A 21,478-nucleotide genomic window follows, 5' to 3' on the forward strand; every position below is an offset into this window, starting at 1 on the left:
CCCAGCCACTTGGGAGGCTGAGGCAAAAGAGTCACTTGAGCCCGGATGGCGGAGGTTGCAGTGAGATGAGATCGCACCATTACACTCCAACCTGGGTAACAGAGCGAGACTCTGTCTCAAAAAAGACCCCCCCAAAAACTAAAATCCCTTCCCTTATAGGCTAGTCTCTCTTAACCTCTCACAACATCTAACATCTATCAAATAGCAACTTAGCTCAGAGGTCAGCAAACTATGGCCCACAGGACAAATCCAACCCACCACCTATTTTTGTGTGGCCTGAGAGCTAAGAACGACTTTTACTTTTTTTTTTTTTTTTTTTTTTTTTTGAGATGGAGTTTCGCTCTTGTTGCCCAGGCTGGAGTGCAATGGCATTATCTTGGCTCACTGCAACCTCCGCCTTCCGAGTTCAAGTGATTCTCCTGCCTCAGCCTCCCGAGTAGCTGGGATTACAGGTGCATGCCACCATGCCGGGCTAATTTTTGTATTTTCAGTAGAGACGGGGTTTTACATATTGGCCAGGCTGGTCTGAAACTCCTGACCTTGTGATCCATCCAGTCCAGCCTCCCAAAGTGCTGGGATTACATGCATGAGCCACCGTGCCCAGCCTGTTATATTTTTTAATGTTTTTAAATTTTCTTGTGAAAATTATGTGAAATTCAAATTTCTGTGTTGATAAAGTTTTCTTTCAACAGTCACGCCCATTGTTTACATTTTGCCTAAGGTTTTTTTTTTAAAACAGCTTGATATATAATTCATATACCCTAAAATTCACCCATTTAAAGTGCACAATTCAGTAGTTTTTAGTATATTCAGTGTGTACAATCATCACCAGTTTTAGAATATTTTCATCACTTCATAAATAAAATCTTGTATATTTCAGCTATCACACCCTCTACCCCATCCACTTTTGCCAGCCCTGAGCAACTACTGATTTACTTTGTCTCTGTAGATATGCCTATTCTAGACTTGCATATGAATGGAATCATTTGTGTCCTTTTGTGGCTGGTTTCTTTCACTTAGCATAGTGTTTTTGAGGTCCATCCATGTTGCAGCACGTGCTGGTACTTCATTCTATTTTATTGCCAAATAATTCCATAGTATGGATAGACCACATTTTGTTCATCCATTCATCAGCTGATGTATATTTGAACTGTTTCTACCTCCTGGCTATTATGAATACTACTACTATAAACATTCACATATAAGTTTTTCTTGTAGACTTATGCTTTCACTTCTCTTGAGAAGACATCTGTAAGTTGAATTGCTGGGTCATATGGTTAACTCTGTTTAATTGTTTGAGGAACTGCCATAATGTTTTTCTTTTCATCTTTTTTGAGACTGGGTCTCACTTTGTCACCCAGCCTGGAGTATAGTGCCACAATCACAGCTAACCGCAACCTCAAAATTGTGGGCTCAAGGAATCCTACCACCTTGGCCTCTCAAGTAGCTGTGACTATAGAAGAACGCTACCATACCCAGCTAATTTTCTTCCTTTCTTTTTTTGAGACAGGGCCTCGCTTTGATTACCAGGCTGGCAGTGCAGTGGTGCAGTCATGCCTCACTACAGCCTCTCCCGGGCTCAAGCGATCCTTCCACCTCAACCTCCCAAGTAACTGAGACTATAGGTGCGAGCCACCACGCCTGGCTAATTTTTAAATTTTCTGTAAAGAAAGGGTCTCACTTTGTTGCCCAGGCTGCTCTCAAAATTCTGGCTTCAAGTGATCCTCCCACCTTGGTCTCCCAAAGTGCAGGGATTACAGGCATGACCCACCATGCCTGGCTAACTAGTTTGCTTTTCAAACTGGCTGCACCATTTTACGTTCTTACCAGCAGTGTAAAAGGGTTCAAATTTCTCCATATTCGTTTGTTTTTTTTTTATCCACCCCAGGCTGGAATGCAGTAGCACGATCTCAGCTCACTGCAACCACCACCTCCCGAGTTCAAGTGATTCTCATGTCTCAGCCTCCAGAGTAGCCGGGACTACAAGTGCATGCCACCACGGCTAGTTAATTTTTGTATTTTTAGTAGAGATGGGGTTTTGCTATATTGGCCAAGGTAGTCTTGAATCCCTGGCCTCAAGCAATCCACCTGCCTCAGCCTCCCAAAGTGCTAGGATTACAGGCATAAACCACCACACCCAGCCTAATTTTTGTATTTTTAATATAGACAGGGTTTCACCATGTTGGCCAGACTGGTCTCGAACTCCTGGCCTCAAGTAATCCATCCACCTCAGCATCCTAAAGTGCTCAGATTACTGGAGTGAGCCACCTCACCTGGCCCTTTGATCTATTTTAAGTTTTTTTTTTTGGGGGGACAGAGACTTGCCCTGTCACCCAGGCTAGAGCGCAATGGCATGATCTCAGCTCACTATAACCTCCTGGGTTCAAGTGATTCTCCTGCCTCAGCCTCCCGAGTAGCTGTGATTACAGGTGCCTGCCACCACGCCCAGCTAATTATTATTTATTTTATTTTATTTTACTTTTTTGAGACGGAGTCTCGCTCTGTTACCCAGACCGGAGTGCAGTGCTGCAATCTCAGCTCATGTTGCCATGTTGCCCAGGCTGGTCTCGAACTCCTGACCTCAAGTGATCTCCCCGTCTTGGCCTCTCAAAGTGTTGGGATTATAGGTATAAGCCACTGTGCCTGGTGACATTGTCTTGATTATAGTTGTTTTATAGTATGTCTTGAAATCACAAAGTATGAGTCTTTCTGCTTGTTTCTTTTTCAAGATTTAGCTATTGTGGGTCCCTTATGATTCCACATGAATTTCTGAATTGACTTGTCAATTTCTTTCTTTCTTTTTTTTTTTTATTTTTTGAGACGGAATTTCGCTCTTGTTGCCCAAGCTGGAGTGCAATGGCGCATAATCTCGGCTCACCACAAGCTCCGCCTCCCAGGTTCAAGCGATCCTCCTGCCTCAGCCTCCCAAGTAGTTGGGATTACAGGCATGCACCACCACACCTGGCTAATTTTGTACTTTTAGTAGAGATGGGGTTTTTTCATGTTGGCCAGGCTGGTCTCAAGTGATCCGCCTGCCTCAGCCTCCCAAAGTGCTGGGATTACATGCATGAGCCACCACACTTGGCGACTTGTCAATTTCTACAATGAAATGAACTGGGATTCTGACAGGGATTATGTCGAACGTGTAGATCAATCTCCAAAGTACTGCCAACTTGACAATGTTACGTCTTATGATCCATGAACAAGAGCTATTTTCTACTTATTTATATCTTCCTTCTTTTAAAAATGTTTTATAGGCCAGGCATGGTGGCTCACACATGTAATCCCAGCACTTTGAAGGGCCAACATGGAAGGATTGCTTGAGGTCAGGTTCAAGACCAGTGTGGGTAACGCAGGGAGACTCTGTCTCTACAAGAAATTAAAAAAAAAAAAATAGCTAAGGATGATCGTGCATGCCTGTGGTCCAAGCTGCTTGGGAGGCTGACGTAGGAGGATCACTTGAGCCTGGAAGGTCTAGGCTGCACTGAGCTATGATTGCACCACTGCACTTGTTCTCACTTCAGTGAAAGCCCGAGAAAAAAAAAAATCAATTAAATCATTTAAAAGGCCAGGCTGGGTGTATTGGCTCATGCCTGTAATCCCAGCACTTTGGGAGGCTGAGGTGGGTGGATCACCTGAGGTCAGGAGTTGGAGACCAGCCTGGCCAACAAGGTGAAACCCCGTCTATACTAAAAATACAAAAATTAGCCAGGCTTGGTGGTGCACACCTGTAGTCTCAGCTACTCAGGAGGCTGAGGCAGGAGAATCTCTTGAACCTAGGACTCAGAGGCTGCAGTGAGCTAAGATCATACCACTATGCTCCAGCCTGGGCAACAGAGCAACACTCCATCTCAAAAAAATTAATTAATTAATTAATTAATTAAGACAGGCGCGGTGGCTCACACCTGTAATCCCAGCACTTTGGGAGGCCGAGGTAGGCGGATCACAAAGTCAGGAGATCGAGACCATCCTGGCTAACACGGTGAAACCCTGTCTCTACTAAAAAAAAATACAAAAAATTAGCTGGGTGTGGTGGCACACACCTGTAGTCCCAGCTACTTGGGAGGCTGAGGCGGGAGAATCGCTTTAACCTGGGAGGCAGACGTTGCAGTAAGCTGAGATCACACCACTACACTCCAGCCTGGACGACTGAGTGAGACTGTTTCAAAAAAAAATAAAATTTAAAAAACAAAACCAAAAATGTTTTACAGCTTTTAGAGTATAAGTTTTATACTTTCTTTTACACAACTGTCAGAGGATGGAAAAAAAAGATACTTCTCTTGTTATAAGTATTTTTATTTTTTAGGTTATAACAAATGGAATTTTCTTAATTTCCTTTTCAGGTTGTTCATTCTAAGTGGATACATTTACAACTGAGTTTTGCATAATGACCTTGTATCCTACAACGTTACTAAGCTAATAATTTATTAGCTCCAATACTTTTTTAGTGGATTCCTCAGGGTCTATATGCAAATGCAAGATCACGTCATCTGCAAACAGAAATGATCTTACTTGTTCCCTTCCAAAATAGATGTCTTTTATTGCATTTTCTTGCCTAATTGCCCTGGCTAGAACCTCCAGCACAATGCTGAATAGAAGTGATGAAAGTAGATATCTTATTCCTAATCTTAAGGATAAGTATACAGTATTTCACTATTTTGTTTGTTTGTTTGTTTGCTTGTTTTGAGACGGAGTCTCGCTCCGTTGCCCAGGCTGGAGTGTGCAGTGGTGCTATCTCAGCTCACTGCAACCTCTGCCTCCTAGGTTCAAGCAATCCTCCCACGTAAGCCTCCAGAGTAGCTACGATTACAGGTATGCACCACCACATCTGGCTAATTTTTTTTTTTTTTTTGTATTTTTAGTAGAGACAGGGTTTCACCATGTTGGCCAGGCTGTTCTTGAACTCCTGACCTCAAGTAATCTGCCCAACTTGACCTCCCAAAGTGCTAGGATTACAGGCGTGACCCACCGTGCCTGGCCTCAGTCTTTCACTATTATGAAGTTAGCTGTGGGTTTTTCATAACTGCTGTTTATCACGTTGAGGAACTCCTCTTCTTAGTTTATTTAGTGTTTTTATCATGAAAAACATGCTGAATTTTGTCAAATGCTTTTTCTGTGTCTACTGAAATGACAATGTGATTTTTGTTTTTTATTCTATTGATATTATGCATTACATTATTTACATTAATTCATTTTTGGACGTCAAACCAACTTTGCACTCCTAGAATAAATCCTGGTTGTTTATGGTATATAATTCTTTTTATAAGTTACTGGATTCCGTTTGCTAGTATTTTTGTTGAGGATTTTTGCTTCCACATTTGTAAGACACATTTGTCTATAGTTTTATTTTCTTGTAATGTCTTTGTCTGGTTTTGGCAACAGGGTAATACCAGTCTCATAAAATTCGTTTACAAGTATTTTCTCCTCTTTTTCATTTTTGAAGAATTAGTGAAGAATGTGAAGAACTGTAGTAATTTTTCTTGAAATGTTTGGTAGAATTCAGTAGTGAAGCTATCAGGACCTCTAGTAGGTAGAGCCTGGGATTTTCTTTTCTTTTCTTTTTTCTTTTTTTTTTTTTTTGAGATAGAATCTCGCTCTGTCGCCCAGGCTGGAGTGCAGTGGTGCGATCTCAGCTCACCACAATCTCCAACTCCTGGGTTCAAGTGATTCTCCTGCCTCAGCCTCCTGAGTAGCTGGGACTACAGGCGCACACCACTATGCTTGGCTAATTTTTGTATTTTTAGTAGAGACAGGGTTTCACCATATTGGACAGGCCGGTCTTGAATTCCTGACCTCGTGATCTGCCCGCCTTGGCTTCCCAAAGTGCTGGGATTACAGGCATGAGCCACTGCGCCCAGCTTCTTTTCTTTTTTTTAAGAGACAGGGTCTCACTCTGTCATCCTGGCTGAAGTACTGTGGCACAATCATAGCTCACTACCTCCTCAACCTCCTAGGATCAAGTGATCCTCACAACTTAACCTCCTGAGTAGCTGGGACTCCAGGCTCATACCACCATGCCTAGCTGATTTCATATATATTATGTATATCTTAGAGTTGGGGTCTCACTATGTTGCCCAGGTTGGTCTCAAGCTCCTGGCCTCAAAGGATCCTCCTGCCTTGACCTCCCAAAGTGCTGAGATTACAGGCAACAGCCACTGTGCCCAGGTCTCTCTCTCTATTTATTTATTTTTTAATGGTACACTATCGTACCCAAACTTATATTTTTAAATTCCATTCGACTCATATTACCAAGCATATAAACAAATCACACATAACACAAAATAGAAAAAAACATGAAAACTTCCTTTGCTTTTGGAAAACAGCTGAGAAACAACAAAATTCTTTTCAGAAATACAGAAAAAATTGTTTTTGTAGTGTAGCTAATATGCCCTCCTTAGACATTAAGACACTTTTCTGTTTGTAACCTTAATGCAGCCATATTTTTACTCTTTATAAAAATCAAGGCTCTCAATAAAAACAGTATCTCATTCACTAATAAAGTGCTTCACTGAAAATGTAGTCATACACACCAATTTCTAACTTCTTAGAATACTCTGTACAATCAATCATAATCACCGAAATGAATAACTGCTCAAAAAAGCAGAATGGCTTCAATTGCATTATGATTTGGTAGTCGATATTTCTGTTTTCCAGTAAAAAGGAGATTTCGTAAACAGAAACACTGGGCTCCTTATGGTTTCATCAATCAAGAGAATGTTTCTGAGCAGCTTCTGAGCAAACATTTCTTAACAGGTTGATCACACATCTGGGGTCTTGCCTCCTCACAATAGCACTGCCAGACACAATCATGTTAGCTCCTGCCTCTGCACACCTATAGACAGCGTCACAATCTATTCCACCAGTGACCTCTATAGCCTAAGATGGGAACTGGATCCTCAACCAGTGAACCTTTGGCATCATATCTTCCATGAATTTATGTACTCCAAACCCTAGTTCCACTGTCATAACCAAGGCCATATCTAGTTGATTACTCCACGGTGCCAAATACTGAACTGAGGTTCCTGGTTTGAAGGCAAGGCCAACCTTCATTCCATTCTCCCGATTGTCTTTAATCAAAGTCCCTGGGTTCTCAGTAGCCTCGAGCTGAAAGATGTACTGATTGGCTCCTCTTATAGTCACTGGCTTTACCCACTGTTCTGGCTTGGACACCATCACGTACATGTTTGTCCATTACATCCAGGTGGAGATAATCGACCCCAGAGTCTAGCATCCAGAGGTACTGGGCCACTAAATTGGCCAGGTAGCGTTGAGGATGGACGGGCCAATCTTGCAGCCCAATGCCATACACTGGTTCCCAAGAGCAAGTTACCCCACAAGTCCCCTTAATTACTAATTTAACATCTTTACTTGTTATAGGTTTATTCAGATGGTGTCTCTTCTTGGGTCAATCTTGGTGGTTTATGTCTTTCTAGGAGTTTGTCCATTTCATTGAAGTTATCTAATTACTTGGCATTCAACTGCCATTTTACTTTTTTTTTTTTGTATGTGTTTCACATCTTTTTTTTTTTTTTTTTCCCAGGTAGGGGGAATGGAGTCTCGCTCTGTCACCCAGGTTGGAGTGCAGTGGCATGATCTCGGCTCACTGCAACCTCTGCCTCCTGGGTTTAAGTGATCCCCTGCCTCAGCCTCCCAAGTAGCTGGGATTACAGGCGTGTGCCACCACGCACGGCTAATTTTTGTATTTTTAGTAGAGACAGGGTTTCACCATGTTGGCCAGGCTAGTCTCAAACTCCTGACCTCAGGTGACCTGCCCACCTCGGCCTCCCAAAGTGCTGGGATTAGAGGTGTGAGCCACTGCACCTGACGTATTTCACATTCTTTTTATTTCTCTATTCCTCCTTTACTACTTTCTATTAATTTAAGTGCATATTTTCCAATGAAACATTTAAATTTATTTAACAATTATTTCACTAGTTTTTCAGGCTTTTTTTTTTTTTAGTGGTTGCTCTGGGATTTACTATGTAATCTCAACATATCAGAATCAGCTTCAGATTGGCCGTGCATGGTGGCTCATGCCTGTAATCCCAGCACTTTGGGAGTCCAAGGCGGGCAGATCACCTGAGTTTAGGAGTTCAAGACCAGCCTAGCCAACATAGTGAAACCTTGTCTCTACTAAAAAAATAGAAAAATTAGCCAGGTGTGGTGGCGCATGCCTGTAATCCCAGCTATTCAGAAGGCTGAGGCAGGAGAATCACTTGAACCCAGAAGGCAGAGGTTGCAGTGAACCAAGATCATGGCATTGGACTCCAGCCTGGCCAATAGAGCAAGACTCTGTCTCACAAAAAAAAGAAAGAATCAGCTTCAGGTTTATACTAGCTTAATTCCAGTGATATATAGTCATATTTACATAGGAGTTATTCCTATATAACTCCATTCCTTTTCCCCCTTTTTCATGGCCTTATTGTTATACATACATCTATTACATATCCATCTATTAAACTTACATACCCAATAAAAGATTTTTGTTCTGTTTTGTTTTTTGAGATGGGAGTTTCACTCTTGTTGCCCAGGCTGGAGTGCAATGGTACAATCTTGGCCCACTGCAACCTCTACCTCCCCAGTTCAAGCGATTCTCCTGCCTCAGCCTCCTGAGTAGCTGGGATTACAGGCATGCGTCATCACGCCTAGCTAATTTTGTTATTTTTAGTACAGACAGGGTTTCTCCATTTTGGTCAGGCTGTTCTCGATCTCCTGACTTCAGGTGATTCACTTGCCTCGGCTTCCCAAAGTGCTGGGATTACAGGTGTAATCCTAGCACGGTCAAAATGTTGTTGTAGTTGTTATTTTAAGATCTGTAGCCATTTCCTTAGCCCATAGAGCTTTGCTCCCACCCAGCTCCTTTGTGCTGTTATTGGCAAATGTATTACACATACATTTTTTGTAAGCCCAACAAAACATTATATACATACTGTGTTATATGATTGTTTCTTAATCAGTTAAGAGGAAAAAAAATGCATTTATACTGTCTTTTATAATTACATAATTACCTTTACCAGTGTTCTTTGTTTATTTGTATGGATTTAAATTACTGTCTGGTGTCTCTTGCTTTCAGCCTGAAGAATTTACTTCAGTATTTCCTCTAGGGCAGGTCTTCAAGCAATAAACCCTCTCAGCTTTTGGCTTTTGTTTATCTGAGAAATTTCAACTTTTATTTATTTTTTTCTTTTTGAGACGGAGTCTCACTCTATTGCCCAGGCTAGAGTGCAATGGTGCGATCTTGACTCACTGCAACCTCTACCTCCTGGGTTCATGCAATTCTCCTGCCTCAGCCTCCCAACTAGCTGGGATTACAGGTGTGCACCACCACGCCCGGCTAATCTTTCTATTTTTAGTAGAGACAGGGTTTCATCATGTTGTTCAGGCTGGCCTTGAACTCCTGACCTCAGGTGACCCACCCACCTCAACCTCCCAATGTGCTGGGATCACAGGTATGAGCCACTGCGCCCAGCCATCATCTTCATTTTGAAATGTCCAGTTCATCTATATCCAGCTTTGCTAAATACAGGATTCTTAGTTGATGGGATTTTTCTTTGAGTATTTTGAAGATGTTATCCCACTGCCTACGGCCCTTATGGTTTCTACTGAGAAATCTGCAGTTAATCTTATTGGGGCTCCCTTGAAAGTGATGAATCCTTTTTCTCTTTTTGTTTTCAAGATTTTATTCTTGTCTGACTGTCAGCATTTTTAGCATGATACTTTTTTTTGTGGATCTCTGTATTTATCTTACTTGGAGTTCATTAAGCTTTCTAAATGTATAGGTTAATGTTTTTCAAAAAATTTGGGAAGTTTCAGCCTTTTTTTTTCCAAATATTTTTTCTGCTTACTTTTCTATCCTCTTCTGGTATTCCCATTATGCATATGTTGGCATGCTTAGTGATCTCCCACATTTCTGAGGCTCTGCTCATTTTTCTTCATTCTTTTCTTCTAATCTTCAGCATGCGTAATCTCTATCAATCTATTTTCTTTTTTTTTTTTTTTTTTTTTTGAGATAGAGTCTCACTGTCGCCCAGGCTGGAGTGCAGTGGTACAATCTCTGCTCACCGCAACCTCTGCCTCCCGGATTCAAGCAATTCTCCTGCTTCAACCTCCCGAGTAGCTGGGATTACACGCACCCGCCATCATGCCCCACTAATTTTCGTATTTTTGTAGAGACAAGGTTTCAGCATGTCGGCCAGGCTGGTCTTGAACTCCTGACCTCAGGTGATCCACCCGCCTCAGCCCCCCAAAGTGCTCCCAAAGCCACTGTGCAGTGGCTGAGGCAGGAGAATTGCTTGAACCAGGGAAGCAGAGGTTGCAGTAAGCCGAGATTGCACCACTGCACTCCAGCCTAGGCAACAGAGCAAGACTCCGTCTCAAAAAGAAAGAAAAAAAAAAAATCACTAATTCTTTCTTCACCCAGTTCAAATCTATTATTGAGTCCCTAATAGTGCATTTTAAAATTTGTTATTGTACTTTCTTTTTTTTTTTTTTCCTTTTCCTGAGATGGAGTCTCGCTTTGTCACCCAGGCTGGAGTGCAGTGGTGCAATCTCGGCTCACTGCAACCTCCACCTCCCAGGTTCATGCAATTCTCCTGCCTCAACCTCCCGAGTAGCTGGGACTACAGGTACCGGCCACCACGCACAGCTAATTTTTGTATTTTTAGTAAAGACGGGGTTTCACCATGTTGGTCAGGCTGGTCTCGAACTCCTGACCTCAGGTGATCCGCCGGCCTCAGCCTCCCAAAGTGCTGGGATTACAGGCGTGAGCCACCCTGCCCAGTTGTTATTGTACTTTCAACTCCAGAATTTTCATTTTTTTTTATAATTTCTATATCTTTATTGATATTCTTTAATTGATGAAACAGTGTCATACTGTCCCTTTACTTCTTTGTCATCATATTTTCCTTTAGTACTGTGAAACTAATGGCTAGTTTGAAGCCTTTTTCATTAAACCTGGCCCCTTGTCTCACAGGCAATTTCTGTTGCCAGCTTTTTTTCAGTGTATGTGTCATATTTTCCTGTTTCTTTATATGTCTTATAATTTTTTGTTGGAAATGACATTTTAGATCATATACTGTAGCAACTTTGGGGATTGGTACTCCCTCTCCAGTGCTAATTGTTATTTGTTTAGTAACTGGCTGGATTATTTGAGTGAAATCCATTTCCCCTGAAGAGTGTTAAGGCCTATGATATTGCTCTTCAGGGAGGTGCAGCTTTGGGTATGCCTACAGTCACCCTGGGATGACAGTGGTTTTGGTAGGGTTCTCTTCTTTTCTCTCCTTGACCACACCCAGCTATGACGCTCCACTAATTGGGGTATATTGTTCTATTATTTTCAACAATGCACTGAGGCATAACTTGCTCTTGCTCTACAAACTGATACAATCAAATTGTGGCTGTTTGGAGGAAAGCATTTTTTTCCACCTCCACCACATACTTTACTTTTCAAATTGTTTTTTATTGATTCATAATAGTTGTACATATGTTGGGGGTACCTGCGGTATTTTGATACATTAATATACAAGGTATAATGATACAACCAGGGCAGGAGGGACACCCATCACCTCAGAGGTCTGTGGTGCATGTTTTGTTTTGTTTTGTGAGAGAACAGAGTTTCACTCTGTCACCCAAGCTGGAGTGCAATAGCGTGATCTTGGCTCACTGCAACTTCCACCTCCCGGTTTATGTGATTCTCTTGCTTCAGCCTCCCAAATAGCTGGGATAACAGGTGTATGCCACCATGTCCAGCTACTTTTTGTATTTTTAGTAGAGACAGGATTTCACCATATTGGCCAGGCTGGTCTCGAACTCCTGACCTCAGATGATCTGCCTGCCTCAGCCTCACAAAGTGCTGGGATTACAGGCGTGAGCCACCATGCTATGGTCAATGTTTGATCCTTATTCTGATCCTAGAAGGGCTTCTCCCAGCTGTCTTATTCCCCAATTCTTTCCAGCAAACCAGAAGACCTACAGTCTAGGCTGCATCTCCATTAAATCCGCAGATCTCCCAATTGCCTCTCACCAAAACCTTCACATCTCCAAATAGCCCTTAGGCATGAATTTCTACACACTGTGTTGCAAATGAAGTCACTACCATTGGAAAGAGATTCGGAGCTATCTGTTCTAGGGTCTGCTTCTCTCCTCAGGCAAAATCCCGGAGAAAGGCTCTGGAGCTGGGGGGAAGGAGCGTGGAAAGCTTCTGAGAGATACCCGCACTCTAGAAACTGAGCACTTGGTGGAAGGAGGCAGGGGACCACAACAACCTGAGGCTCAGCCTGCTAGAACTGGTGGATGAGTAATTAGGGCGCCAATAGTTTCAGTATGCCATGCCCAAGGTACAATCCTGTTCCACAAGTAGGGACTAGGTGGAAGAAGGGAGCTCCAAAATAGCCGGGCGCGGTGGCTCACGCCTGTAATCCCAACACTTTGGGAGGCCGATGCAGGCAGATCACCTGAGGTCAGGAGTTCAAGACCAGCCTGACCAACATGGAGAAACCCATCTCTACTAAAAATACAAAATCAGCCAGATGTGGTGGGGCAAGCCTACAATCCCAGCTACTCGGGAGGCTAAGGTGGGAGAATCACTTGAACCTGGGAGGCGGAGGTTGCGATGAGGCGAGATCGCACCATTGCAGTCCAGCCTGGGCAACAAGAGCAAAACTCCGTCTCAAAAGAAAGAAAAAAAAAGGGAGCTCCAACTTTCAATTGCACTCACACGGGTTTTAACCTCAGCAACAAGTAGCTCTGGGTAGGATAAGAAATGCTGATGTCCAGCTTTTCCTGGGAAGAAAGCATTTGATTTGGGAGCTGAGGGAGCGGTGCCCGGTGTTTCCGTTTGTAATAGTCTGGAGTAGAAGCTCTACCTCACTAAGCTAGGAGTGGGTAAGGAGGGAATGATCTTGGTTCAAATACCATATCCTCTCATCTTTCTTACCCAATTTGTAGGTTTTCTTGAATAGGTGTTTCATTTGTTGTTTGCCCTCAGGACCATTGCCGGAGGGTTTAAATAGTTGATTTTAAAAAAGAATTTTTGGGCCAGATATGGTGGCTCCGTCTGTAATCCCATCACTTTGGGAGTCCAAGGCCAGCGGATTGCTTGAGGTCAGGAGTTCAAGATCAGCCTAGGCAACATGGCAAAACCCTTGTCTCTACAAAAATTAGCTAGGTGAGGCTGGGCGCAGTGGCTCACACCTGTAATAGCACCACTTTCCCACCACTTTGGGAGACCCAGGTGCTGGTCACGAGGTCAGGAGTTCGAGATCAGCCTGCCCAATATGTTAAAACCCTGTCTCTACTAAAAATAGAAAAGTTAGCCAGACGTGATGGCACATGCCTGTAATCCCAGCTACCTGGAAGGCTGAAGCAGGAGAACTGCTTGAACCTGGGAGGTGGAGGTGGCAGTGAGCCGAGATCGCGCCATTGCACTCCAGCCCAGTGCACTCTGGGTGACAGAGCGAGACTACGTCTCAAAAAAAAAACAACAAAAAAAAATTAGCCAGGTGTGGTGCACACACCTGTGGTCCCAGTTACTCAGGAGGCCGAGGCAGGAGGACTGATTGAGCCATGGAGGTCAGTCGGGGTTGCAGTGAGCCATGATCACACTACTGCATGCCAGCCTGGGTGGCAGAGTGAGACTGTCTCAAAACGAAACGAAACAAAAAAGAATTTTCACCAGTTTTACAGAGGAATGGGTTCCTTAAGCTGTCATGCTGGAAGCTGATCTTATCTAAAGCTGCTTTTGTGTTACAATGACAGAGCTGAAGAGCTGAATAGCTCCAACAGAGATTCTCTAGTCTACAAAGTTGAAAATATTTACTATGTGGTCCTGTAGAGAAAAAGCTTGCCAACCCTTGGTTACTGCTGCCAATGCTGCTGGTCCACAAACCGCACCTTTAGTAGCAAGAACTTAAATTACTTGAGAAGCAGTACTGTACTGGCTGTGAGCTTAGTTCAAAACCCCACCTTGCCATTTACTAGATAAATGGGTTTGTTCTGAGGATTAAATGTGCAAATGTCTGGCACTTTGAAAATACTGAACAATTGATAGCTGTTAATCATCATGTTGGAAACTATGTGGAAAGTAAGTATGAGATATTATAGCGTTCTTCAAAGGGTTTTTTTTCCAGAATATGTAAGCTTTAGAAAAGGAAAACAAGTATTGGCTTTCCAATAAACAAGACGCAACTTCTAATACCTGGGTACATAACAATATTACCTAATGAAAGAATAAACTTTCAAGCGTTTAAGCGTAAGCCTAACTTAAGCCTGACACTGAAATCCGGAATTTTCTATCACAGGAGCATCCAGCTTCTTCCAATAACAATGAATGAAAATAACCTTCAGGAAATGCTAAAACCCAAAAGCCCTATGAAAAAAAGCAGCAATCATCTTTAACATGAGGTTTTGGGCCTAGTTGGCCCCTTCCGGTTCTGCCCGTCTCTAGCTACACCCATTAAGATGATATAAAGAGAACCTCTCGAGTTTCCACCTCGACTGTCACCGCAGCAGTCGGGGCTGCCGGCCGGTTACCTCGCAATTGAACTCCATCTCGGCGTCCATGGTGACGATCCGCACGGTGAACGTCTTGGGTTGCTTCCTCTTCAGAGAGCTGAAGCTCATGCGGGAAGCGATGGCCCCAGCCATGGCTCGGGGCTCAGGCCCGGGACCCTCGCGCCCCAAGACCTGCACTCTGAGCCCTTTAGCCCCCCTGGAGTTGCTGCACAGGCCTCAGGGCCACCATGGTGGCCGGCTGGCCGGCCCGGGAACGGTCTGGGCTGCGCGGGTCCCCCGCGGCCAGCATGGGCCGCGAGGACCCTGCCCGGGCGGAAAGGGGAGTTGAGGGGCGGGCCCTGACGGCTCCTGGGAGGGCACGGGAGCCGGGACCGTCGGTGCAGGCGCGACCTGGCACTCCGGGATTCAGGCCGGAGATGCCGGGGACGCCTCGGGACGGGAACCCTAGACGGCAGCGGCCCAGATTCTGCGCGCCTCTCAGCTGCCGACTAGGGTCGCGGGGCCGCGCTGCAGTCGGGCGCGTATGCGCGCGCGTGGCTGTCACCGTCCTCACTCCGCGCGCCCGCGGGAAGCGTACCCTCCCCACAGCCCAGGGCCTGCTCCCGGCCCCGCCCTCAGGTCTCCCAGACCACTACGCACAGCGCAACCGAACCGGAGGCTACCGCCTGGTTTCTGCGACCTGGATGCTGCGATTGGCTGGGAAGACCAAGGTAGGCAGGACTTTCCCGCTCCGTCCCGCCTCCTTCGGGGTGACTCCACCAATGGAAAGTTTCACTCTAACTGCAAAAGCAGGCCTGGGCTCGGCGTTGAGTGGCTACAGTGGCAGTCACTCCGAACGCTTTTGTGCCACTCTAACAAGACTGGTTGAGGCGGCGGACCTCCGCTGTCCTTTCCTGGGAAACGACGTAGAGGATGGACGCCGGGCGCGGGAATTGGGTCCTTCGTTGGCCCAGGGAGGGACTCTTGGGGTTCAAGTAGGCTCCGAGTGTGGCGCCCCAGGGGATCGCGTTTCGGACACCCGGCGAATATTCTTGTTTGACAGTTAATCACATATACCGACCCCTAAGCTTCTCAAACTTTCAAGACTCTTGTGGAGGCCTGTTAGATTTGCTGGCACTTTTCCGCCAGAACCCTCTGCTTCCCTTTAGAATCATGTTTTGTGGGGGAGTGGTGGGGGGCGGAGTTTCGTTGTTGTTGCCCAGGCTGGAGTGCAATGGCGCGATCTCGGCTCACTGCAACCTCCGCCTCCCGGGTTTTCTTGCGCCAGCCTCCCAAGTAGCTGGGATAACAGGCATGCGCCACCACGCCCGGCTAATTTTGTATTTTTAGTAGAGACGGGGTTTCTCCATGTTCGTCAGGTTGGTCTCAAACTACCCACCACAGGTGATCCGCCCGCCTCGGCCTCCCGAAGTGCTGGGATTATAGGCGTGAGCCACCACGCCCCGCCTAGAATTAATATTAATGGTTATACCTACCTCGTGAGGTTGTTGAATTTCAGCGCACTGAATACATACAAGGCTTTAGAATGGAGCCTGGCATCCTATGAAATTGCTGAATTTGGGTGGAAAATGAAAGCATTCTTCATTTTATACTCTACGATGCCCATTTTTGAACCATATTCATGTATTATTTATTTGGTGTCATCAAGGGTTATAACGGGTGTAGGGGGATAATTATACCTTACTGTACTTAGATAAATTCTATTTTAAAATAGCTCTTAGTAGTCAAATAGGGACAATTTACTGTGTTTTTTCTTTTGTTTTTCGTTTTGAGACAGAGTTTTGCTCTTGTTGCCCAGGCTGGAGTGCAATGGAGCTGTCTCGGCTCACTGCAACCTCCGCCTCCCAGGTTCAAGCGATTATCCTGCCTCAACCTCCCCAGTAGCTGGGATTACAGGCGCCCCCGCCCCACCACGCCCAGCTAATTTTTGTATTTTTAGTAGGAACGGGGTTTTACCATGTTGGCCAGGCTGGTCTCGAACTTCGACCTCAGGTGATCTGCCCACCTTGGCCTCCCAAAGTGCTGGAATTACAGGCGTGAGCCACCGCGCCCCGTCTTCTGAGTTTTGTTTTCTTGGGTTTTTTTTTTTTTTTTTTTGAGACGGAGTCTTGCTCTGTCGCCCAGGCTAGAGTGCAGTGGCACAATCTTGGCTCACTGCAAGCTCTGCCTCCCAGGTTCATGCCATTCTCCTGCCTCAGCCTCCCGAGTAGGTGGGACTACAGGCGCCCGCCACCATGCCCGGCTAATTTTTTTTTTTTTTTTTTTTTGTATTTTTAGTAGAGACGGGGTTTCACCGTGTTAGCCAGGATGGTCTCGATCTCTGACCTCGTGATCCGCCCGCCTTGGCCTCCCAAAGTGCTGAGATTACAGGCGTGAGCCACCGCGCCCAGCCCTGAGTTTTAACTGAACAATAATCTCTCCATAAATGTTAGCTAGCGTTAACATCACCCCGACTCCACAGGTGAAGATACCGAGAATATATGATAGAGCCACTCGCTGGCTATAATGCAGACAGCGAAAGGTAAAACTAGGACTCAAACCCAGGTCTGTCCCACCCAGAGCCTGCCGGTTAGCACTGTGCTGCCCTGCTTCCAAATTATCCCTACTACAGCCTCAGGAAATGTGAATTACAGCTCCAGAGTACTCAGCAGACATTGTTGCTGTAACGGTATATTAATGGAATAAATCTAGCTCTTCTGCACGGACCCCTGCTGTGCCAGGAAGCACCGGCCAGGCCTCGGGAATGGTTTGCTGCCACAACCAGTGAGGCTGCTGTGGGAACTTTATGTCCTGCCTTCTGCTAGCAAATTCTCCCCACCGAAACTGATTGTTTAGGGCCTTATGGGCTTAGCATGAGAGTGTCTTCATTATCATCGCTTCAGCTGTTGAGAACTGGGCTGGGTTTTCTGGGCTCCCCACAGGGACAACAAATGATAGAAAATAGGTGACATTGGCCGGGCGCGGTGGCTGACGCCTGTAATCTCAGCACTTTGGGAGGCGGAGGCGGGCGGATCACAAGGTCAGGTGATCGAGACCATCTGGCTAACACGGTGAAACCCCGTCTCTACTAAAAATACAAAAAATTAGTTGGGCGTGGTGGCGGGCGCCTGTAGTCCCAGCTACTCGGGAGGCTGAGGCAGCAGAATGGCGTGAACCCGGAAGGCGGAGCTTGCAGTGAGCCGAGATGGCGCCACTGCACTCCAGCCTGGGCGAGAATGTGAGACAACGTCTTAAAAAAAAAAAAAAAAAAAGAAAGAAAGAAAGAAAAGAAAATACGTGACACTGGGAACCCAGTGAGGAGTAGCAAAAGGAGGTGGATCAGACAGCAGGGACTAAAAAGTGACACCGATGATGGGTAATAGCTCATTTTTATAGAAAGACTTACCAGGTGCTAGGCACTGGGCTAATTGCCAAATTTAATGTTCCCGGGAGGACATATAGCTAGACATGTGGATTTGAATCCCAGAAGGGAGGTCAGGGCCAGAAATAAAAGTAGATATGATAGAATATTATGCTGATAATAAAAGTGCCATTCACAGGCTGGGCACAGTGGCTTACACCTGTAATCACAGCACTTTGGAAGACCAAGGTTGGAGGATCACATGAGGTCAGGAGTTCGAGACCATCCTGGGCAACACAGTAAGACCCCATCTCTACAAAAAAATTAAAAATTTAGCCAGTGTGCACCAGGTGCGGTGGCTCACACCTGTAATTCCAGCACTTTGGGAGGCGGAGGCGGGTGGATCACTTGAGGTCAGGAGTTCAAGACCAGCCTGGCCAACATGGTGAAATCCCGTCTCTACAAAAATTAAAAAAAAAAAAAATTAACCAGGCGTGGTGGCGCATACCTATAATCCCAGCTACTCCAGAGGCTGAGACAGGAGAATCACTTGAACCCTGGAGGCAGGGGTTGCAGTGAGCTGAGATTATGCCATTGCACTCCAGTCTAAGTGACAGAGCAAGACTTCGTCTCAAAAAAAAAAAAAAAAAATTTAGCCATTGTGGTGGAGTGTGTCTGCAGTCTCAGCTACTCACCGGGGCTGAGGCGGGATGATCACTTCAGACCAGGAGTTGGAGTCTACAGTGAACCATGATGGTGCTATTGCACACCAGCCTGGGTGACAGAGCGAGACCCCCAGCTTCCCAAAAAATGTCATTCACAAAGAATTCGGCCAGGTGCGGTGGCTCATGCTTGTAATCCCAGTACTTTGGGAGGCCGAGGCGGGTGGATCACCTGAGGTCAGGAGTTCAAGACCAGCCTGGACAACATGGTGAAACCCTGTCTCTACTAAAAATACAAAAACTTAGCTGAGCGTGGTGCTGGGTGCCTATAATCCCAGCTACTTGGGAGGCTGAGGCAGGAGAATCGCTTGAACCTGGGTAGCAGAAGTTGCAGTGAGCCAAGGTTGCGTCATTGTACTACAGCCTGAGCAACGAGTGAAAATCCGTCTCAAAACAAAAAATAATAAATAAATAAATAAACACAGATGATAATTATATGCACCAAATAAGGGTCTGAGGGGGAATTCAGGTAGAGCTCATTATGATCGGGCACACAGACCCCAGTTAATAAATATCTGTTGAATGAATGACGGTCATAAGAAAATACTTATGGTCTCAACTATGGTCTGGACAATATTAGTAGCTACCATATTTTAAATGCTTACCATGTACAGCACTCTGCAAAGTGCTTTGCATGCTTTATTTATCTTTATTTTTTTTTGACACAGAGTCTCACTCTGTAGCCCAAGCTGTAGTGTGGTGGCACGATCTCGGCTCACTGCAACCTCTGCCTCTGGGGCCCAAGCAATTCTCCTGCCTCAGCCTCCCGAGTTGATGGGACTACAGATGCACCACCATGCCCAGATAATTTTTTGTATTTTAGTAGAGACAGGTTTCACCATGTTGCCCAGGCTGGTCTGGAACTCCTGACCTCAGGTGATCCACCCGCCTCAGCCTCCAAAGTGCTGGGATTACAGACATGAGCCACCGCGCCCAGACTATTTCGACCTTTTTCGAAACCACATTTGGTCGCTATAATATCCTCAGTTTATATCTGAGAAAACTGAATAAGGCTGAAATGAGGTAATTTACCCACAGCCATGACTGGTAGAGCTGCAATCTTCATCTAGGAGTGGTTTCATCCATATCTCACCTGATTTACACTTTGCTCTTACAGATCAGTGGTTCTCAGGTAGTGGTCCATGCCCTACAGGGGACATTTGGCAATGCCTGGAGACTTTTTTTGGTTGTCACAACTGGGGGATGTTCCTGGCCTCTAAGAGTAAAAGCCAATGTTCAACATTCCACAATGCACAGGACAACTCCCCACAACAAAGAATTATCCAGGCCAAAGTGTAAATAATGCCAAGATGAAGAAACTCTGCTCTAGAGCAGTGATTTTTGTTTGTTTTTGAGACAAGGTCTCCCTTTGTCGCCCAGGCTGCCGTGCAGTAGCAAGAGCACGGTTCAGCCTAAACCTCCACTGGATCAAGTGATCCCTCTGCCTCAGCCTCCCGAGTAGCTGGGACTACAGGCGTGCACCATCACACCATGTTAATTTTTATCTTTTTGTAGAGACACAGTTTTGGGATGTCGCCCAGGCCGGTCTTAAACTCCTGGCCTCAAGCCATTCTCCTGCCTCAGCCTCCCAAAGTACTGGGATTACAGATGTGAGCCACTGCGCTTAGCCTATATGTTATTTTAAGCCACCAAATGTGTAGCAATTTATTACACAGCAATAGAAAACTGAAGCAGCTAGAAAGAAAAACACTTTTTGGTAAAGAAATGGGAACTCACTCTGTCACCCAAGCTGGAGTGCTGCCATGACACGATCATATCTAATTGCAGCTTTGAACTCCTGGGATCAAGAGATCCTCACACCTCAGCCTCCCAAGTAGCAGGGGCTAAAGGCGCCACCATGCCATGCTAATTTAAAAATTTTTTTTTGTAGAGACAAGGATCTTGCTATATTGCCCAGGCTGGTCTCAAACTCCTGGCCTCAAGCAATCCTCCCAGCTCAGCATCCCAAAGTGCTGGGATTACAGGTGTGAGTCACCAAGCTCACCTCGCCTGACCAAGCAGTGGCTTACTCCTGTAATTCCAGTACTTTGGGAGGCTGAAGCGGGCAGATCACCAGATCAGGAGTTCGAGACCAGCCTGACCAACATAGTGAAACTCCATCCCTAAAAAAAATACAAAATTTAGCTGAGCCCAGTGGTGTGTGCCTATAGTTCCAGCTACTGGGGAGGCTGAGGCAAGAGAATCGCTTGAACCCAGGAAGCGGAAGTTGCAGTGAGCTGAGATGGCACTACTGCAATCCAGCCTGGGCGACAGAGCGAGACTCCGTCTCAAAAAAAAAAAAAAAGAAAGAAAAACAATTTTTAACTTGCATAATCCACTGACCCATTGCTTTCACATACTACTTATTGTTTTATGATTTATTTTATTTTATTTTATTCTATTTGAGACAGAGTCTTGCTCTGTGGCCTGGAGTGCAGTGGCTCAATCTTGGTTCACTGCAACCTCTGCCTCCCAGGTTCAAGCAGTTCTCTGCCTCAGCCTCCCAAGTAGCTGAGATTACAGACGCACACCACCACGCCCGGCTAATTTTTTTGTATTTTTAGTAGAGATGGGGTTTCACCATCTTGGCCTGGTTGATCTTGAACTCCTGACCTCCTGATTCACTCACCTCCGCCTCCCAAAGTGCTGGGACTACAGATGTGAACCACCACACCTGGCCAATTTGTTAATTTTTCTTTCATTAATATATTATGACTCTCCTCACCCATCACTAAATATTTTATAATACAATTTTCTAAGAAATGCACAGGACTCCATGTATGGATGTAAATTTTAACTTTTTTTCTCTTACACAGATTGTAACTCAAGTAATCAAGTTTTCTTCTTGCTGTTCAGAAGCTCAGAGCCAAATTGTATGTCTGCCTCTGGCAATTGTACTTGACCT

At 45.3% G+C, this 21,478-nt stretch overlaps 1 protein-coding gene and 1 pseudogene across 4 annotated transcripts in view; both read right to left on the reverse strand.

Moving 5' to 3' along the window:
* NF2 (NF2, moesin-ezrin-radixin like (MERLIN) tumor suppressor) overlaps positions 1–15,140 on the reverse strand; it is a 96,576-nt gene extending 81,436 nt beyond the window's left edge. For 2 of the 4 annotated variants that reach the window (XM_007975345.3, XM_073006830.1), the window contains exon 1: positions 14,530–15,140. In XM_007975345.3, coding sequence (XP_007973536.1) covers positions 14,530–14,643 — 114 coding nt within the window. In that variant the 5' untranslated portion in view covers positions 14,644–15,140. The remainder of the gene's footprint in view (positions 1–14,529) is intronic. The other 2 variants (XM_007975343.3, XM_007975344.3) reach the window with 1 other exon arrangement.
* On the reverse strand, positions 1,839–14,500 carry LOC140709111 (ribulose-phosphate 3-epimerase-like; annotated as a pseudogene).
* Positions 15,141–21,478: the final 6,338 nt, after the last annotated feature.

Source organism: Chlorocebus sabaeus, chromosome 19 (genome assembly GCF_047675955.1).
Source record: "Chlorocebus sabaeus isolate Y175 chromosome 19, mChlSab1.0.hap1, whole genome shotgun sequence".
In the NCBI taxonomy this organism is placed as follows: domain Eukaryota; kingdom Metazoa; phylum Chordata; class Mammalia; order Primates; family Cercopithecidae; genus Chlorocebus; species Chlorocebus sabaeus.